General features: G+C 49.4%; 7 protein-coding genes across 7 annotated transcripts; 3 read left to right on the plus strand and 4 right to left on the minus strand.

Moving 5' to 3' along the window:
• Window positions 1-128: 128 nt before the first annotated feature.
• On the minus strand, window positions 129-2,114 carry FPRO_09681 (uncharacterized protein; the record flags this gene model as incomplete). The annotated part of the gene is made up of 8 exons (XM_031233099.1): window positions 129-169; window positions 225-534; window positions 586-646; window positions 693-1,135; window positions 1,187-1,468; window positions 1,521-1,782; window positions 1,836-1,987; window positions 2,037-2,114. The coding sequence occupies 8 exons, from the start codon at window positions 2,112-2,114 to the stop codon at window positions 129-131; spliced, it is 1,629 nt and encodes a 542-aa protein (XP_031082970.1).
• An 848-nt stretch (window positions 2,115-2,962) lies between these two features.
• On the plus strand, window positions 2,963-4,294 carry FPRO_09682 (uncharacterized protein; the record flags this gene model as incomplete). Its single annotated transcript, XM_031233100.1, has 3 exons — window positions 2,963-3,566; window positions 3,621-4,199; window positions 4,248-4,294. 3 exons carry the CDS (start codon window positions 2,963-2,965, stop codon window positions 4,292-4,294), a joined length of 1,230 nt encoding a protein of 409 aa, XP_031082971.1.
• A 174-nt stretch (window positions 4,295-4,468) lies between these two features.
• On the minus strand, window positions 4,469-5,482 carry FPRO_09683 (uncharacterized protein; the record flags this gene model as incomplete). Its single annotated transcript, XM_031233101.1, has 1 exon — window positions 4,469-5,482. One exon carries the CDS (start codon window positions 5,480-5,482, stop codon window positions 4,469-4,471), a length of 1,014 nt encoding a protein of 337 aa, XP_031082972.1.
• Window positions 5,483-6,641: 1,159 nt separating this feature from the next.
• Window positions 6,642-7,728, plus strand: FPRO_09684 (uncharacterized protein; the record flags this gene model as incomplete). Its single annotated transcript, XM_031233102.1, has 3 exons — window positions 6,642-6,885; window positions 6,952-7,517; window positions 7,573-7,728. The coding sequence occupies 3 exons, from the start codon at window positions 6,642-6,644 to the stop codon at window positions 7,726-7,728; spliced, it is 966 nt and encodes a 321-aa protein (XP_031082973.1).
• A 315-nt stretch (window positions 7,729-8,043) lies between these two features.
• FPRO_09685 (putative methylcrotonoyl-CoA carboxylase biotin carboxylase chain) lies at window positions 8,044-10,342 on the minus strand (the record flags this gene model as incomplete). Its single annotated transcript, XM_031233103.1, has 3 exons — window positions 8,044-8,112; window positions 8,163-8,241; window positions 8,289-10,342. The coding sequence occupies 3 exons, from the start codon at window positions 10,340-10,342 to the stop codon at window positions 8,044-8,046; spliced, it is 2,202 nt and encodes a 733-aa protein (XP_031082974.1).
• A 718-nt stretch (window positions 10,343-11,060) lies between these two features.
• Window positions 11,061-11,612, plus strand: FPRO_09686 (uncharacterized protein; the record flags this gene model as incomplete). Its single annotated transcript, XM_031233104.1, has 2 exons — window positions 11,061-11,136; window positions 11,197-11,612. 2 exons carry the CDS (start codon window positions 11,061-11,063, stop codon window positions 11,610-11,612), a joined length of 492 nt encoding a protein of 163 aa, XP_031082975.1.
• A 451-nt stretch (window positions 11,613-12,063) lies between these two features.
• On the minus strand, window positions 12,064-13,875 carry FPRO_09687 (uncharacterized protein; the record flags this gene model as incomplete). Its single annotated transcript, XM_031233106.1, has 3 exons — window positions 12,064-12,127; window positions 12,187-13,558; window positions 13,608-13,875. The coding sequence occupies 3 exons, from the start codon at window positions 13,873-13,875 to the stop codon at window positions 12,064-12,066; spliced, it is 1,704 nt and encodes a 567-aa protein (XP_031082976.1).
• Between the last annotated feature and the right edge of the window lie 2,228 nt (window positions 13,876-16,103).

A 16,103-nucleotide genomic window follows, 5' to 3' on the forward strand; every position in this document is an offset into this window, starting at 1 on the left:
TTTAAACGACATTTTATTACGGTTGTCGACATACAACGGCAAAGGCTATATAGTGGTATCGATATATGATCTCGCACACTCACCTCCCCATTTTACTCTTGTCTGACATCGGAACTTGTCTTTCTAGCTCAACGTTCATAGCGAACACTGATCATGTCATGTGTTATTCCTAGACGAGCGCGGCTTAGCACTTGGTACACCAGAAACACTACGGAATGTCTTACCTCCAAGTTTGACTGTGTACGTGATCTCCGCTGACCCGTACACGGCTTCGATAGCCCCTTTCAAACAATAGTACCGATGCCAACCCATTCGTCTGATCTTCGCGGTTCTTTTGACTGCTTCTGGGATCTTTCTTAGGTCAAGTGAGAGCGTTCCGATGTGCTGCGTAGTTTCATCGAGATGAACGGGAGCTTTTCCGTCATTATTGTTGCTGTAAATATCGATCTCGGTTTGTGGCACGTGGCCAAGCATTACCGGGAGATCGCATTGGTATTCTATCCGCGACGGTTTGCCTTCTGGGTAGGACTCACCCTTCCAAAGTTAGTGGCAATGAATACGCAGTTTGGAGAGGAGTCAAGATACCTTCTGAATAAACCAACACATTTCTGAGACAACTGTTTCTTGCTCCTTTTCCGACCAGAACCTATAACCGTCAGCGACCAGATTTGCCTGGAAGAATGTGTACGAACGCTTCTCTGGGGTTGTGTTTCATCATATCGTATTTCGTCATCAAGCATGTACCGTACGATCGTCTTGCAATTCGAGATGCAACCTCCACCCGGGTGCCTGCGGGTTGATATCGACTGAGCCCATGCATCGCGGCACCTTTTACCACCGCCGTCCAGCCACTTTCTGGTTGAAGAACATCGGTTCGGCTAGATATTGCATCACGTACGCGTGACTTCAAATATCGACTTTGCCCGAATCCTCCAACCATGATCACAGCGGCGACACCATCTCCCGCCATCTTGATCTGTTCCTTGATAAGACAAACGACATCCTTCATGATGGGCTCAAAAATTTTGGTTTTCATATCGTCTTGTGTCATAGTGTATCGGTTCCGTCGTAGGCCAAGACTGGGATCGACTTTGAGAGTCAAAGGTTCGCCCTTAGGAGAAAAGGTCTTCTTAAACTGTATCCCTCTGAGCGAACTGGCTGGAAAATAAAACCTTGGAAATCTTACCGACTCGAACTCACTCAAAGCTATTACGAGTCTCTCATCAGTCCAGTACTTGTCTCCATGAGTTTGTTTCAGATGCCGACGAAAGCGCATATTCAGCATGGATGAACCGCACTTCCCGCCTGTACCCTCTGTGACTTCTTTTACTTCAACTCTGCCTATTTTGGTTACTTGATAAGAGATCAAGTCAACGGTGCCGCCTCCCGCATCGCAAACAACAAATTTTCGACCTACTTGTAATGTAGAGGGGCTAAGGGTCTTGAGGGTGTACAAAGCGGCTGCCTCCTTGTCGTTTGTTAGCAACACACTTCCCTCTGCGACTCGAAACTCAACCCACCGGTTCTGATATGAGCTGGATCCTCTGATTACCACAGAATCCTGCCATGGCTGCGGCCTGCTCCGTCGATTGCTTTGCCTTTGGCGACCAAATAGCGGGGACTGTGACGACAAAGTCCATGGGTGTTGATTTTACCACACTCGACGATAGTCTCTTCTCAAGTAGGCTGACGAAATGCTCATGGAGGCATGATAGATAGACCTTGGTCAGGTCTTTTGCCGATTCTCCCTCCTTGGTGATCTGGGCTGGATCATCCAACTTTCTAAAAGGTCTGGTCAAACATGGCAAATGGACTGAAGGCTCAGCAAGACGAACAGCTTGAAATACCTGATCCTCTTCGCAGACTCGGGAATCTGAAATCCCCACTGCCACCCAGTTGCCACTCTCCGGAGCTCAGTTGGTACTTTGGGACTGCTCTTCGAAGAGCCGGCCGAGGGCCATTCTGTCAAGACATGTTGAACATCAGGCTGCAAGGGTTAGCAAGCTCACCCCGAGAGATGTTAGGAAAACACTTACCCGAGTTGTGTCAGCCCAAGCGACACCTGAGTATGTCGTTCCAAAATCTATGGATACAACGATTCTGCGGTTGCTCATGACCAAACTACTTCCTAAAGGCTTCCTATGATTGTTTCATTGTCAACTATTTGTGGTGGAACAGTCAGGCATGATCTAGTGATGTACGGGATATGGAACTTCTCTACCCAAAAGCTCATTCGTGAAACTGGGAATTGCCCCAGAATTCACTCATGTCGACTCCCAATTGGTTACAATAGAAGCCAGCAGGGCGACGGAGCATTTCTTCGCCAACACCCGAGGATCTGTCTGTAATTCTGGACGTGGCCAGCCATTCAATCTGACTCTTCAGGCCTCATTTGTTGTGTGGGCCTGGCGTTCTTTGGGCCTCGCTCATCCTCACCGACCAGTTATGGAGCAATGACCACCACTTTGACCACCAACTTCGGCCTCATCAGGGCTTTCGATCGAGTGGAGAGGGGTTTGGGCACTGCAGAGTTGGCCCTGAGCAGAAACTCGGCGCAGCTACGAATGACTGTAACCCTGGTAAATTCAGGCAGTGGAGCATGCAGTGGCCACCAAAGCGGCCTAAGACGAGACCGACTTTTGATGTCGTACAGCTGGAAGACTTCCGAATGCATTAGGTACCCATCACCTGGCGCCCAAACGAAACCATGCTTGGGTCCAACCGCAATGTGAGGCTGCGAGTATTGAGTTCTTTGCCAAGGAGTCTTGATGGCCATTGGTGGTACGCCGGAAGCTGGCCCTGATGTGCTGCCTTTGATTCGACTTACCAGACGGACAGAGCCAATCTAGCGGATTACTGGTCAGTCTCTGTCGCTTAACGATTTGCACGTGCGATATTGACAGACTCGTCTTTATCTTTGGGCTGTTATACACAATAAATTTGAGTACAGCAACCCGTCATCATGGATCCGGAGACGACGAAACAAGGATCCCTACAGACTCCTGCACTTAAGGACAAATTGGCCAGCGAGACCCATTTGCGTCGCTTCACGGAGAATGTATTGGACTCCAGGCAGCAGGAGATCGAGAATCGGGAGTCAGAAAAGGGCCAGCTTGCAGAAGAGGCAGAAATTCTCAGAAGACAACTTGCCGTCACCCAGCGGCAGCTCGCAGAGGCTCAGGATCAGATCTTTCGTCTACAGCCTAGGAGAAGAGACATCACAGAAACAGAGGCTAGAGAAGCCTACAAGATCCTAGTTGGGAATGTCCAGCGCTGGGTTGAAAACCGTGCTGCATATGCTATTGAGGATCTGGAAATTGGCCGCCTTGCTGCCAGAGTATCCTCTCCAGAAGGGCTGCGACTCGTTTCTCTTCTTAGGGAACAGTCAAGGCGATGCTTGAATGTTACGCAGTCTGATGAATTTCACATCACTGGGGTCATCATGAACTATCTCCACGTTACCCTGTTCTCAAAGTCTTTTTATTGTCCTCTCGATGATACGGAAGGTGACGGAACGTCGAGATGGGTTGATGATCTCGAGAACACTATGTCTCGATTGCCAAGAGGTTTGTCTTAATCCGGAGCGTGTTGTATATACCAAGCCGCTGACATCTCGCAAGATACAGCTCATTGTAGGGAATGGAGAAGCGAGACGCTGACTGCTTTGACTCACCAACCATCTTTCAGAACGCGCCGGCAGAGGTTTCTGAATTTTGTTGTTGAAGATCTGACAACTTTACTGTCAATAATTGCTCCGAAAAGCCCTCCCGCTGAACTGCAAGGTTCTATTCGCCGAAGTATTGTAGAACCTGCAGCAGATCTCGCTCATCAGCTTCACCTGGCGCCCAGTGTATTTTCATTGAAGTGGCCTGCTCGCACAGCCGCGACGAGGTTGGAGGTTTACCAATGCTTGAATTTGGCGAATGGAGGAGCAACTCTTGACTTGAGTGGAACAAAGGCAGCTTCTCAAGCACGCCGCGGTGTCATATATCTCTTTGATATAGCTCCAGGGCTTTTCGTCGAGAGAGTCGAAGGTGGTAGAAAGCTCGGGTTGAAAGCAATTGTTAAACCCACAGTTCTCGTCACTAACTCCGGCGGGGATGTGCTCCAGGGCCCAACAATCATGAGTTTCCTATGGAATAATACGCCAACTTCTCAAGGAACCAGTCGAAGCTCATCAAGAGCATCAAGTTCAAGGAGTGAGTACCGGTATTCTCCACACCCTTCTAAGCTCTGACATGTCTTAGGGCCAGCTGGATCTGTCATATCGGCATCGAGCAGACAAAGATACTAGTCCTTGTTTTATGAAATTGTATTCTTGTAAAGCGTAGAAGTCAGCAAACAGAGACAACAGCATGCAAAGGATAAAACGATGAATGGAGAAGAATAAAACGCACGTATGCTACTTTTATTGTCTGGAGAGGATATCATATCTGGGTATTTTAAGGAAACTGGGCTAGAAATGCTTTTATCGATACCAATAACCACCATAACCTTCCTGATGAGTAACGATTACCGGTATACTGCGAACTCGACGGGTTGGCCGAGGAGGTAGAGGCGGTGGTGGGGCGCCAACTTCTGATGCAGGTCGCCGCCGGCCAGAAACAGGAACCTGTAGAGTGTTTCCTGTGTAATGCGGCGCGAGTGGCCTTGGGGGAAGTGGTGGTGCTGATGGCCGTGACTGTGAAGGCCGCCTGAGCCTCTCAGGCACATTCGAGGCGGCATTCCTAGCCCAGCGCTGACCTTGAACCACCTGAGGTTGAAGGTGTAGGGGTCTTTGGCCAGGTGCCCTGTTATTTGGCGGTGATGATTCTCTCCCTCTGGGAGGAGTTGCTCGCTTGACCTCGCGGACAGGTTGCTTCACCTTTTTTGCGGGATTCGGAACTTTTCTCACAACTTTTGGCTTCGGCGGCCCGGCAACTTTCGCAGACCCAGTTGCCTCTTTGTCTCCTGAGTTCTGGCCAGTCGGTGCTGGAATGAAGGGCCGGACACAGTTGCTGATATAGTCGTTGGTGACCCCTAAGGATGTGGCATCAACAATGCCTGAGTTGATTCTGTTGATATACTCCTCCTTTGGTTCGCTATCGACAATGTATCTTGGACTTATATATACCAAGATGTTCTGTTCCAAATGTGGCTTGTGGTTGATGGCCTTCCTCTGCCCTTCCCCTTGCTGGGCAAGGACTCGTGCGTGGTCCGGGCCACCATTGTTGACAATCCAAGACACAGGTCGGCGATATAAGGCGGCTTCAGCACGCCGTAGCGTAACAGTCATGTACTTCTTCTGGTATGCGTCCTTGGAAACACCTTCGTTGATGTCAAGACGAGCCTCATCGCGGGGATTGATCTCATAAACAAGGCCTTCAACCCAATGTCCTTGCGACTCGATAACATTGGCATATCCACGCTCGTTGATCTGCCAACGATGATCTACCAGCTTCCCAGAGCCGATGAATTTGCTTCCAGGACATCTTCGTTTCATCTGCTGTAGATGAAGATTACTACCATAGGCAAAGTAGTACTTGGTGAGCGGCTGACCGGTGTCGGCCTGAGCCTCATCTGCAGACAAATTCATGCTGGAGATCTGTCGGGGGCAGCAAGCTCCGTGTATCCGATGGTGAGGTGCAGGGGGAAAAAGTGCGTATGTTTGTGAGTGTGTGTGAGTGTGTGTGTGTTGCGTTACGTTTTCGTTGTGGTAGGAGAATGTGATAGTGAGCTAACGGCGATTAAGATGTGATGTGAATCGGCTCCCTCACATGAGAAAAACAATATCGATCAAGCAAGCAGTGTCCACGTCGACTTGGCTAAAGCATAAACTAACTTACGTACAGTAGCTGTGCTCGGCGCCAGCAGCGCTCAATGGGCGGAGTGGGCTAGGTTGTGCAAGTCACCGACTGGGCCTTATTGTCACATTGGGCAGCAAATGAGTCAGATTTTCACAAGAGGAGACGCCAACTCATGGCCAATTGCCGCGTCCCACGTTGGAAGACTCGCAAGGGACCTGGCAAGCGAACTTTGCAGGGGAGACGCGGTTACATTTTCGTGAATACCGACTGTCTGGGCCTTTACAAATGACAGGTAAAAACAGGTGTTGTTTGATAGCCTCAGAATATTCAGACGCTATGAGACGGCCCAGCCCGCCTCCATTTCCTTGTTGGGCTCCGCACCATGGCTCCGGTCTTCCGGCATTTCTCCCCGTAGCCCCCGGCCAGATCCACAACGACAGCTCCCGCCAAACCATGCATCCGCACCGCCATTCGAGGCCAGAAAGGCTTTTGCTGTACTTAACCTGAAAGCGAGGCGACGATTTTGAGTTGTGACAATGACAGCTCAGGTTAGGCGGGCGAGCGTGTTACTGACAAAAAGCTGAGAGCCAACAACTGACAATTCTGTGATTTTGTTTGGGTAAAGCAGGCGGCCGTGTCCAAACGTTTTGACAAGGCACAAGCGCATCAGGAAACGGGTGATCACCTTCATGTAGTACGACTCTCTCTCTCTCTGCGGCAAGGTGATTATTCAAAAACCAAGGTGGTTATCTTATACAGCTGCATGGCCAAATCCGCCACCTTCAACCCGACCCCAGCCAATTCTACCATTCTTTCTTTTTCGAGTCCCTAAATCCTTCTCACATCTTGTCGATCATGACGGTGCCAAAGCTCAGACATTACAACTTCGGCGTGGAGATCGAGGCTGTGGTAAAACCTTACGGTGGTGCTGATAGCTTTACCAATGTCGACTGGTATCGACAATTAGCACAGAAGCTACGGAACCGCAACATCGAAGCTGTGCACGATGACTGTTCAAAATACAGCAAGCATCCCGAGTACTACGGTGGGAAATGGTTCGTCACTAGAGATGGATCTTTGAAGAGGGAGCGTCCCATGGGTATGTCATTCTCTTCACCGTGAAACCAGCGAACCGTTTAGTTTGCTCACTGACAGGGGATCCTAGTCTGCATGGAAGTCGTCTCCCCCCGTCTAGATACCAAGCAACATGTCAGCGGCATACTTGGCGACTTTTGGGAAGCGATGCGTGTACACTTCAGTCCCCAACGCGATATCTCCTGCGGCGGCCACGTCCATGTCACTCCCGTCTCTGGTCAGAACAAGTTCTCCCTGCGTGGCCTCAAGAAGATTGCGTTTGCATCTGCTGTTTATGAAGAGTTTGTGGCCGCTGTTCTCCCCAAAGCCCGTCGAGAAAACCAGTACTGTCGGCCAAACAGTCAAAGCATGGGTTCTGGGTTGCGTGAAACGTTGATACGATTCGGTAAGAGCAAGGGCTCACTTATCCAAGTCGCATCAGAAATCAAGTCAACTACATCCGAAATGGATTTGTGCTACTATATGCAGGGGAACCGATACGTGCTATGGAACTTCCAGAATATTTTCCCAAACCCCAAGACAGGTAAATGTACTGGCACGGTAGAATTCCGAGGGGGCAACCAATTCTTAAGTACGAAGGGGACTCTTGCTTGGGTGGCGTTCGTAATGGGATTCATCACGCTGGCCTTGGAGGAGGTAAGTCGCTTGAATGACGTGCTATGCTCAAACGCTCTGTTGACATCTCTTTCAGGATCTTCTCAACAAGCTTACTACCTATACTTCGCCCGACGACCCAAAATTCCAGGCACGTCTCGAAGACTGGTGGAAACGAATACGTCAAGCGGCTAAGCAATCAAAACTTTCTCGATATCTACCCTTGGAGTACATAAAGATGCACACAAGATAATCGATCATATGGCATAAGATTCTGCCACGACGACGACAGACCCAGCCCTTTGTCGCCTTGGGTTCAGGGTATATGTTCTTTGGCTTGTTATGGGATACAGTTTCAGACATAGCATGATTCATGATTTCAGTTAATGGAGCTATTGGTGTCTAGGCGTACGCATGTTTTGACATTGGAGATTCTTTACGTATTTGATGAAGTGGAACAGGCCCAACGACTGGGAGGGGATCAAGTGCATTTGTCTTTAGTAGCTAGCGTATCAGCCAATATCATTTAAGCAACGCCAAATTCATTCATCATAGTATCCAATATCATTCATGACTCTCCATCCTTTGTTTCGCTCTCTTCAAATAGTACAAGTACTGTACCAGCCTTGCAAATATCCTGCATGACGTTAGATGGGATATCAGAGAGGATTGCCTTTGGGAACTTACCCCTTCTTTATGTGCGAGCTTCTTAATTACGCCATCCTGCGGCGACCGAATAATAGTTTCCATCTTCATTGACTCAATTCTGAGAGATGGTTAGCTTATTCTGCATATCGGAGATGGCCAACTTACACCACAAGCGGTGCTCCCTTTTGCACAGTTTGACCCTCCACTACTTCGTTCTTCAATATCTTGCACGGCATCGGCGCTGCAACTGAGGCACTTGACTCCTTGAGCCCAAGAGCCTTCTCGTACCACTTGGGCGGTAGAAGGACAAGATCTGTTTTCACGCCATGCTGGAAAACAGTAACCTTTGTGTCATTGTCTGTGTGTTGAGGGACCACGGAGGACTGAATTCGCTCAAGGGGGAAGTATGACTCGAGTTTCATCACTTCACCTTCGGGCTCGGGCTGGCAGGCAATATTTGTGAATACTTGGGGTGCCTCGTCACCTTTTCGGTGGACAGCAACGTTGTAAAGGTTACGACCTGTCTGTGTCACGCTGGCCTCGACGACCTCGCCCTCTTCCTTGCTATACCCATCCAGGATTTTAAAGCTCAGCTTTCGTTCCCCGATGTTGTTTGTTTCACCAAAGCCAAGTGTCAAGCCATGGGGGCCAGAATTTCGAAGCTCAAAGTTGATCATCCCGAGGGCTGCTTGGGCGACAACCTCATTCTTGATAGGTCGGGGTTTGAAAAGCTCCTCTCGCCACTTGTCGATGAAGCCCGTTTCCACGTCTCCAGCCACAAAGGCATCGGTCTCGCAAAGCCGCTTGAGGAATTCGATATTTGTAGCAACACCAACAATTTCGTATGAGCGTAGAACGCTCTCCAATTTGGCGATAGCACGTTCTCTCGTATCGCCTCGCACAATAAGTTTGGCGATCATGCCGTCGTATGCTTCAGAGATAGTATTACCAGATCGGAATCCCCAATCCAGGCGAACATCCTCGTTCTGTAGTTCAGCAGGGAGATAAGCTCTCACTAATTTGCCGGAGTCGGGAATAAAGCCCTTCTCAGGATTTTCGGCATAAATTCGTGCTTCAATGGCGGCACCCCTCTCATTCATCTGTACTTCCACCTCTTCTTGGGAGAGTGGGAGCTTTTCGCCTGCAGCAACTCGGAATTGCCATTCGACTAGATCCAGGCCAGTTACCATCTCCGTGACAGGATGCTCCACTTGAAGTCGAGTGTTCATTTCCATGAAATAGAATTTGTTGGTATCCTTGTCGAGGATAAACTCAACAGTGCCAGCGCCGACATACCCGACTGCTGAGGCTGCTTTTCTCGCCTTATCCCAGAGATCGTGTCGAGTTGCCAGATCAAGATCTGGAGCTGGGGATTCTTCGAGGATCTTTTGATGCCGACGCTGAACACTACAGTCTCGCTCACCAAGCGCAACGGTATTGCCCCATTTGTCGGCAAAGACTTGCACCTCAACGTGCCTTGGTCGAATGATGTACTTCTCCACTAGCATGACCTCGCCTCCTTCACCAAATGAGGCCTTGGCTTCGGCACGGGCACTTCTGAGTTGCGTCAAGAACTCCTCCTCAGTCAGGACGATTCGCATTCCCTTGCCTCCACCTCCTCGTACACTCTTGAGGAGCACCGGGAAAGTGATGTTTTTGGCATGCTCCAGGAGTTCTTGCTCGCCCTGGTCTGCTCCATGATACCCTGGCACACAGGGAACATTTGCAGCTGTCATAATTTCTTTACTGCGGGCCTTATGTCCCATGTCAGCCATGGCACTAGCGGGTGGTCCGACAAACACGATGCCTTCCTCTTCGCAACGCTCTGCGAACTTGGAGTTTTCGGATAGGAAACCATAGCCGGGATGGAGTGCCTGGATGCCATTTTGCTTCGCTAGAGCAATGATTTTCTCACCGTCAAGATAGGCGTTTGCGGGGCCTAGCGCCAAAGACTGGAACCCCGAAGAAGCATGCCATGAGCCAGCGTCAACATCTGTATAGACGGTTGTGGCCCGAATGCCAAGGCGCTCAGCAGTCCGGTTGATACGGATGGCGATCTCACCACGGTTGGCGATAAGGACAGAATTGATGGGTGTGTGCTTTGGTGCAGATGATGAGGAAGCCACTGAAGATACAGAAGCGCTTGACGCAGATGTTGAGAGGAATCGAGGGAGGGGCTTCAAAGGAAGTCGACGGTTTGCGCGAAGTGTGGAACGCATGATGAGCGATGGGGTTAATGAAGCGCCCAGTGTGAGATCAAGGAGCAGTATGCAACTTGACAGAAATTCAGAATGATTCTCACTGACATAAATAAGGAGAGAAACCGACTGAAAATCTCCGTCCCGGGTGATGAGCCGTCCCTAATGCCGTGAATGTGCTATGCCGTCGGCTTTGAAGGTTCAAGTCGGCAAGGACAGACGTGACCGTGAGGAGCCGCAAGTAACCGGTACCTAGGTACCTTCCCCAGATGACAGTTCAGAAGCTAGCTCGAACGAACTCTGGGGAAAGCACGCCCAGTGTCATTACGTCATATCCCTGCGATTATGGGTGACTCAGCAGATCCTGGGACCGGGATTTGCGGAACGTACCGTGCAGCAAGTCGAGCCCCTCCACTACCTCAAGATATTGGGTCACAGCATCATCAATCATCGTTCAGCCAATATATCATGGATCAAATACCTCTCAACTCCGAAGCTTCTCAGGGTGATACCCACAAGCAAACAACGTCGACGCTTCCGCCGGATGTCGTTCAATGCCTCGACAATGCTCGATTTGTAGACCTTCCCCGCACCACCAACAATGCCATCATCACAGATCGAAGGCTGATAATCCATATAGCTTCACTTGGCAACATGCACCGACAACGTGCCGCATGTCTCTCTAATGAACTATACATATCTTCCCTCGTCACCTTATTCTAACTACCCTGTCATCATCATGACCACGAACCCGGCATCACGGAAGACCACAAACTTGGTCGCCAACCCCAATGTATCTCTTCTTGTCCACGATTGTAAGTCGCATCTTCATGTTCGAAACTAGTGAAATCTAAACATACTGAAAATATTTTCAGGGGTCTCCCATCGACCACCTACTCACGGCCGCCGACCGTCTGGTGGCTCTCCTGGCCCAGAGCACCGATCGAGTCTCGCCTCACTCCTCTTGAACCTCAACACTTCAGCACTCTCTAGCATCAGTGCAACCATAGGAGGTGCCGCTCGCCTAGTGCCTGGTGGAACAGAGGAGGAAAAGTATTACCGCGAGCAGCATCTCGAGAACAACACTTTCGATGAGTCCGCAGCTCAGCCGTTCCAGCGGGACAATGGACCTGTCGAGGATGGAGGCCGCAGCTGCTTCGTAGCCGGTGAGGAAGTAAGAGTTGTTTCGGTCGATATCAAGGATGTGCGCATCAGCGATTGGAAGGGCACTGTAAGAGACTGGGCCATCGTGCCGGAAGGTAACCTGGTCAATGGAACTCAGCAAGAATGATCATATTGCAGTCTCGACATCCTTGGCCAAAGCCTCATCATTGTACTTTAGCAATCAGTTTTCAAGATGTAGTAAGGTACATTGGTGGTTTAAATGATCCGATGTGATAATATTGAATATTTCTATTATTCGCAAGGCACAGGCATTACAGATAGGGCACTATGTAGATCAATTCCTCAAAACCCGTGCCCTTTTCACGCAACGAAGCAAAAGCAGGCCAAAAAAACGCATCATATCGCTCTTCCACCAGGTCAAGCTTTGTGAACCCTCAGGTTGCCGCAAGGCCACGCCAGTATAAATTTTCCTGATTCCCAATCAATTCCAGCCACCCAACGCCTTTGCAGACAAACAACTGTAAAGACTGATTAAACAAACTCAACAAATAGCATTTGACGCATGAAAGGCATGGTCATTTCACTTCTCTGTCTAGTGTATGGAGACAACAGGTGCATCATCGAGCCCACTCAACAACCTCGAGGGCCATCATTACCAAAATGAGAGTAGAGGGAAGAATCCTGCATATGTTAGCGCAATTCGGGATGGATTATACCGAGGATCAGGTGCCATGACTTACCAGATGACATAGCTCTGGAACAGGATTCTGCCCATTGTCTTCTCAAACACACTGTTGATTTGACATATTTGAGCAAGCTGGAGGGCGCTGGGAGCTCCTGTGAGCAAGAAACAAACGATAACAAAAATTGGATCGTCAAGAATGCTAACGGGTACATATTTGGCCATGAGCGCAAGCATAGGAGCCATGATGGCAGTCGGTAGAACCATACGGCAAAGAAGGGAGGCAATAAGAAGTTTGTTGCCGATGCGCTCTTCCTCAGGGTCTAAAGCCTCATCTTTAGCCATGGTATTACGAGCAAGATTGGCGCCAAGAACAACGAGGATCAGTGGGACAGCGACATCTCCGCTAGAGCGAACGGCGTTGGTCACACTATTCTGGACGAAAGAGCCCTCCTCAAAGAAGAGTCGTTGAAGAGCCGGGATAGAGGCAACGAGGATGGCAATCAACATGGCCCAGAGAGGGGGGTTCATGAATTCCCAGATAAAGTTGTTGAATTTCCCGGCCACACGCTTCGAAAATTTCAAGCAAGATTTGACAGGAGCTGGAGACTTCTGGTACCAGTTGCCGAGGGTTTGGGAAGTTGCCTTTCCGAAACAGATGAAGGGCGATTTAATGGCAGATTTAGTCCGGTCCGCGATGCCAGTGGGCTCTTCCTGATCCTCCAATGCCGGGACACGGGGGAAGGAATCCATGCTACCTTCATTTCCATTAAGGGGAGCAACAACATTCGGTTGTTCTTGGTTGTTCTTGAAATGCGGCTTTTTGGGCAGATATTCGTCGTCGCTAGAGACTGCCAGTGAAACTCGTGAGGCATTTGCCACAGGGGTACGGCCAGCAGGATCATAATTTTGCGAGTCGATGCTATGGCTGTCTCCCTCGTCCTCTGTTTCTCCGTCAAGGCCATCAATCAGAGCCGCACTCTGGTAGTCATCCTGATTCTCATCATCGTGATAACGCTGACCTTCTTCGGCAATCTCCTCGCGGTACTCGGGGTATTTATCCTTAGGGGCAAGAAGGACATGGTAACCCCAACTCCAGCGAACGAGCTGACCAAGCTGCTGGAAGATGAGGAGATAAAGGATACCACGCGCGCCAACTTCGTCATCGTTATCGCCAGGAACTTTGTCCCAATGCAGACCTTTCAGCGTTTGAGAGAGTGACAAAACAAGGGAGATGGGTAACGAGTTGGAGTTTCCGAATACACCCATCGCTGTGACGAAGTTGGATGCCCTCCTGTTGAATCGGAACAACTTTGCGACGACATATGATACAACCCATGATACAAACGTTTGGACGACGAAGATGACCGGGATGATGGCGAGATCGGATAGCTTCTCAGCGTTAAGCTGGGAGGCGAGCTTGGTGAAAACTGTAGCGATATTAGCGCAGGACTGGTTCAATGCGAAATAAGAACATACTCAAGCATGGCGTGAATAGCATCACATTTAGATTTGCCAAGAATTTCTGCTTCTCGGCATCGAAGTGACCAAGACGCGCAACGATGTAGCCAGGTAGACTGACACATACTACTTCAAGGACAGCCTCGAACACGAGAAGGCAAAGATGCCCGATGGATGGGTGCGATTCATGGGTGTTGGCGAGTGTTTGTAGGGGCAGTTCATATGCATCTTGAGCGAGCTGCGTCAGCCGAAACGACGGAACCGAGAACGATTTCCAAGAAGCCATCAAGTATCGACAATACAGTTGTTGTCGTTGTTTTGAGAGTAGAAATTAAGGATCGGCGCGAATCGGGGAGTTCCTTGATGCTGCTTCTCTCGGCGCGCGCGCACGTGGATATGAGACGACTGATAAGGTTCTGAAGGAATTGCACAAAAGCTGAGGGGCGCAAAAAATTCGTCTGGGGTTTCCGTTGGTATTTGCAAAGGCAATGCCTTTTAATTGTCTGAGTTGATTGTGCCGTAGGGTGTTAAGATGGAGAAGAAAGTTAAAAGATACCCAGGTAGTGATGGCGAAATCTAAATGAAAGAGAAGGCAGGGCGAGTGGGTTCGTTTTGGGGCGAGGCGGCGGTGCCGCTGGGAGGTAAGTTAGAGCAAGTTTAGAGGACGATGCACGTTGAGACCTCCTCCATCATCGATTGATAACTCGAGCTAGATATAAGCTATGACAAAAGCCCCATTAAACTGCCTTGTTTAGGCTCCATCTACATCTAAACATCTCACTCTGGTTACCTCAATATGGGGCTTCAGCTCCTTGAGGAACTCTCTGTCTCATCGCGATTCACCTGCAACGCTGTCGCTGACATGGCGCAACGACTGAACTCTAGCACCTTGTGCCAGCACCCTGATTGAGGTAACCCAACCTACCATCCAGGCCCATGCGATGCTGGCCATTGAAACCCGCCCATGTGTGCTGTGGCGTCGGAGCCAGTCCAAAGCCAGGGTTTAGTAGAATCTCGCCTCCAACTAGGAACGGGATTTGGTTAACAATGCCACGCGGCATAGGAGGCGTAAGAGGCAAAGTCTTCTTCGATAAAGGCTCCCTTTGCACCCACCCAGAAACGATTTCTGCTGCGGTGCAACAAATGGTGGCCCCTTGGTATCATCGAGCAAACAAATAGAATGCCCCTGTTGTGCGATAGCCAGGAGCACGAAACAAACAGCAGCAAGCGATTCCAAAATGCGCAGATCCCATCGTCAGACGTCTCAAATTTGTTTAAGCCTCCGTGGCTCCACTACCGAGTAGGAAACGATCCCGCTTACAAGGGTTGTTGGTGGGAGTGATCTTCAGACGGGCGCGACGCACGATTGTATTAAGCGTGGCGCCAATATTTCGTCATGGTGCTATCGGGCACGTTGCCTATCCCTCCACGCTGAGAGGCTGGAGGGTCAGGCCAAGAAAGGCACGGAGCAAAATTGCAGCCCATCAAGTCTGGATGTTGACATAGGTAACTACAACGAGGCTGTGCGACTGGCGATCCCATCGTTACGGCTGTATGGTATGTACACGGATATCAGAGGCAAAGTCTATCGATTGCGTAGTCAGTCACGCGGGCTTTATGAGATCAAACCTGACGTTATCCAGCGAAGATTATCGGGAACAAGCCAAACAACTACTGTGCTGGATTTGTGCAAGTTTGTCGGGACAATTCCATATTAGGCTTTTGCCATGGAAGCTTCGAAGTTTAGTTACTCCCCTAGTTACTGAGGTATCTTCCAGGTTCTTACCTACTACGTACTTACCTAGGCAGTAGCTACTATGTATCCGTACATAGGAACCTACCTCAGAGTAGGTATCCATAGCAAAAAAACCGACTCGCATCTCCAGTCGGCTCCCATACATGCACTTTGTACGGAGCATCTAGAAGACTTTTGCGTATCTCAAATAGGGTTTCATATTCAATTTTGACAATGGATATCAATCATCGCTACTATTTTTATCTTCAGGGGAAATTTTACAGCACCTAGTGTTTTATTGGCGTTCTTGTGTTAGTACATTGCAGAGTTGCAATGATCCAGGGTTGCTGGTGACTTTTCAAAGGGTCTGTATCATAAAGGTTTCGAGCAGCTGTTCCGACGACCCTTTGTTTACGTTGTGAATTTAGAGTTTAATACTATGGTATGACTTGCATGGATCGCCCGTGTTTCAAATCATGCAAAGGTGAGTTGGTGATATAATAGGAACTAGAAACATCGTCGATGTTTTCCTTCCCCAGAATCTTGAGTCTATTTCAAGTTTGGGCTTGATCATCTTCGGAAGCTTCCAAGCTTGGATAGTCTTAGCTGCATTTTGAGGTCTGGGTCTCTCAGCTCGTTGCTATTTCAGATATGGAACGAGACGAATGATAGGCACTTCGTTTATTGGGTGGGTTTAAATTATCCCATCGTGGGTACAGAGTAGCTTGATATTGACTATAGGAGCTTTCCATTGCTAAAGACTATGTGCCATGTGGAAA

Source organism: Fusarium proliferatum (assembly GCF_900067095.1).
Source record: "Fusarium proliferatum ET1 genome assembly, contig: FPRO_scaffold006, whole genome shotgun sequence".
Taxonomy (NCBI): Eukaryota; Fungi; Ascomycota; class Sordariomycetes; order Hypocreales; family Nectriaceae; genus Fusarium; species Fusarium proliferatum.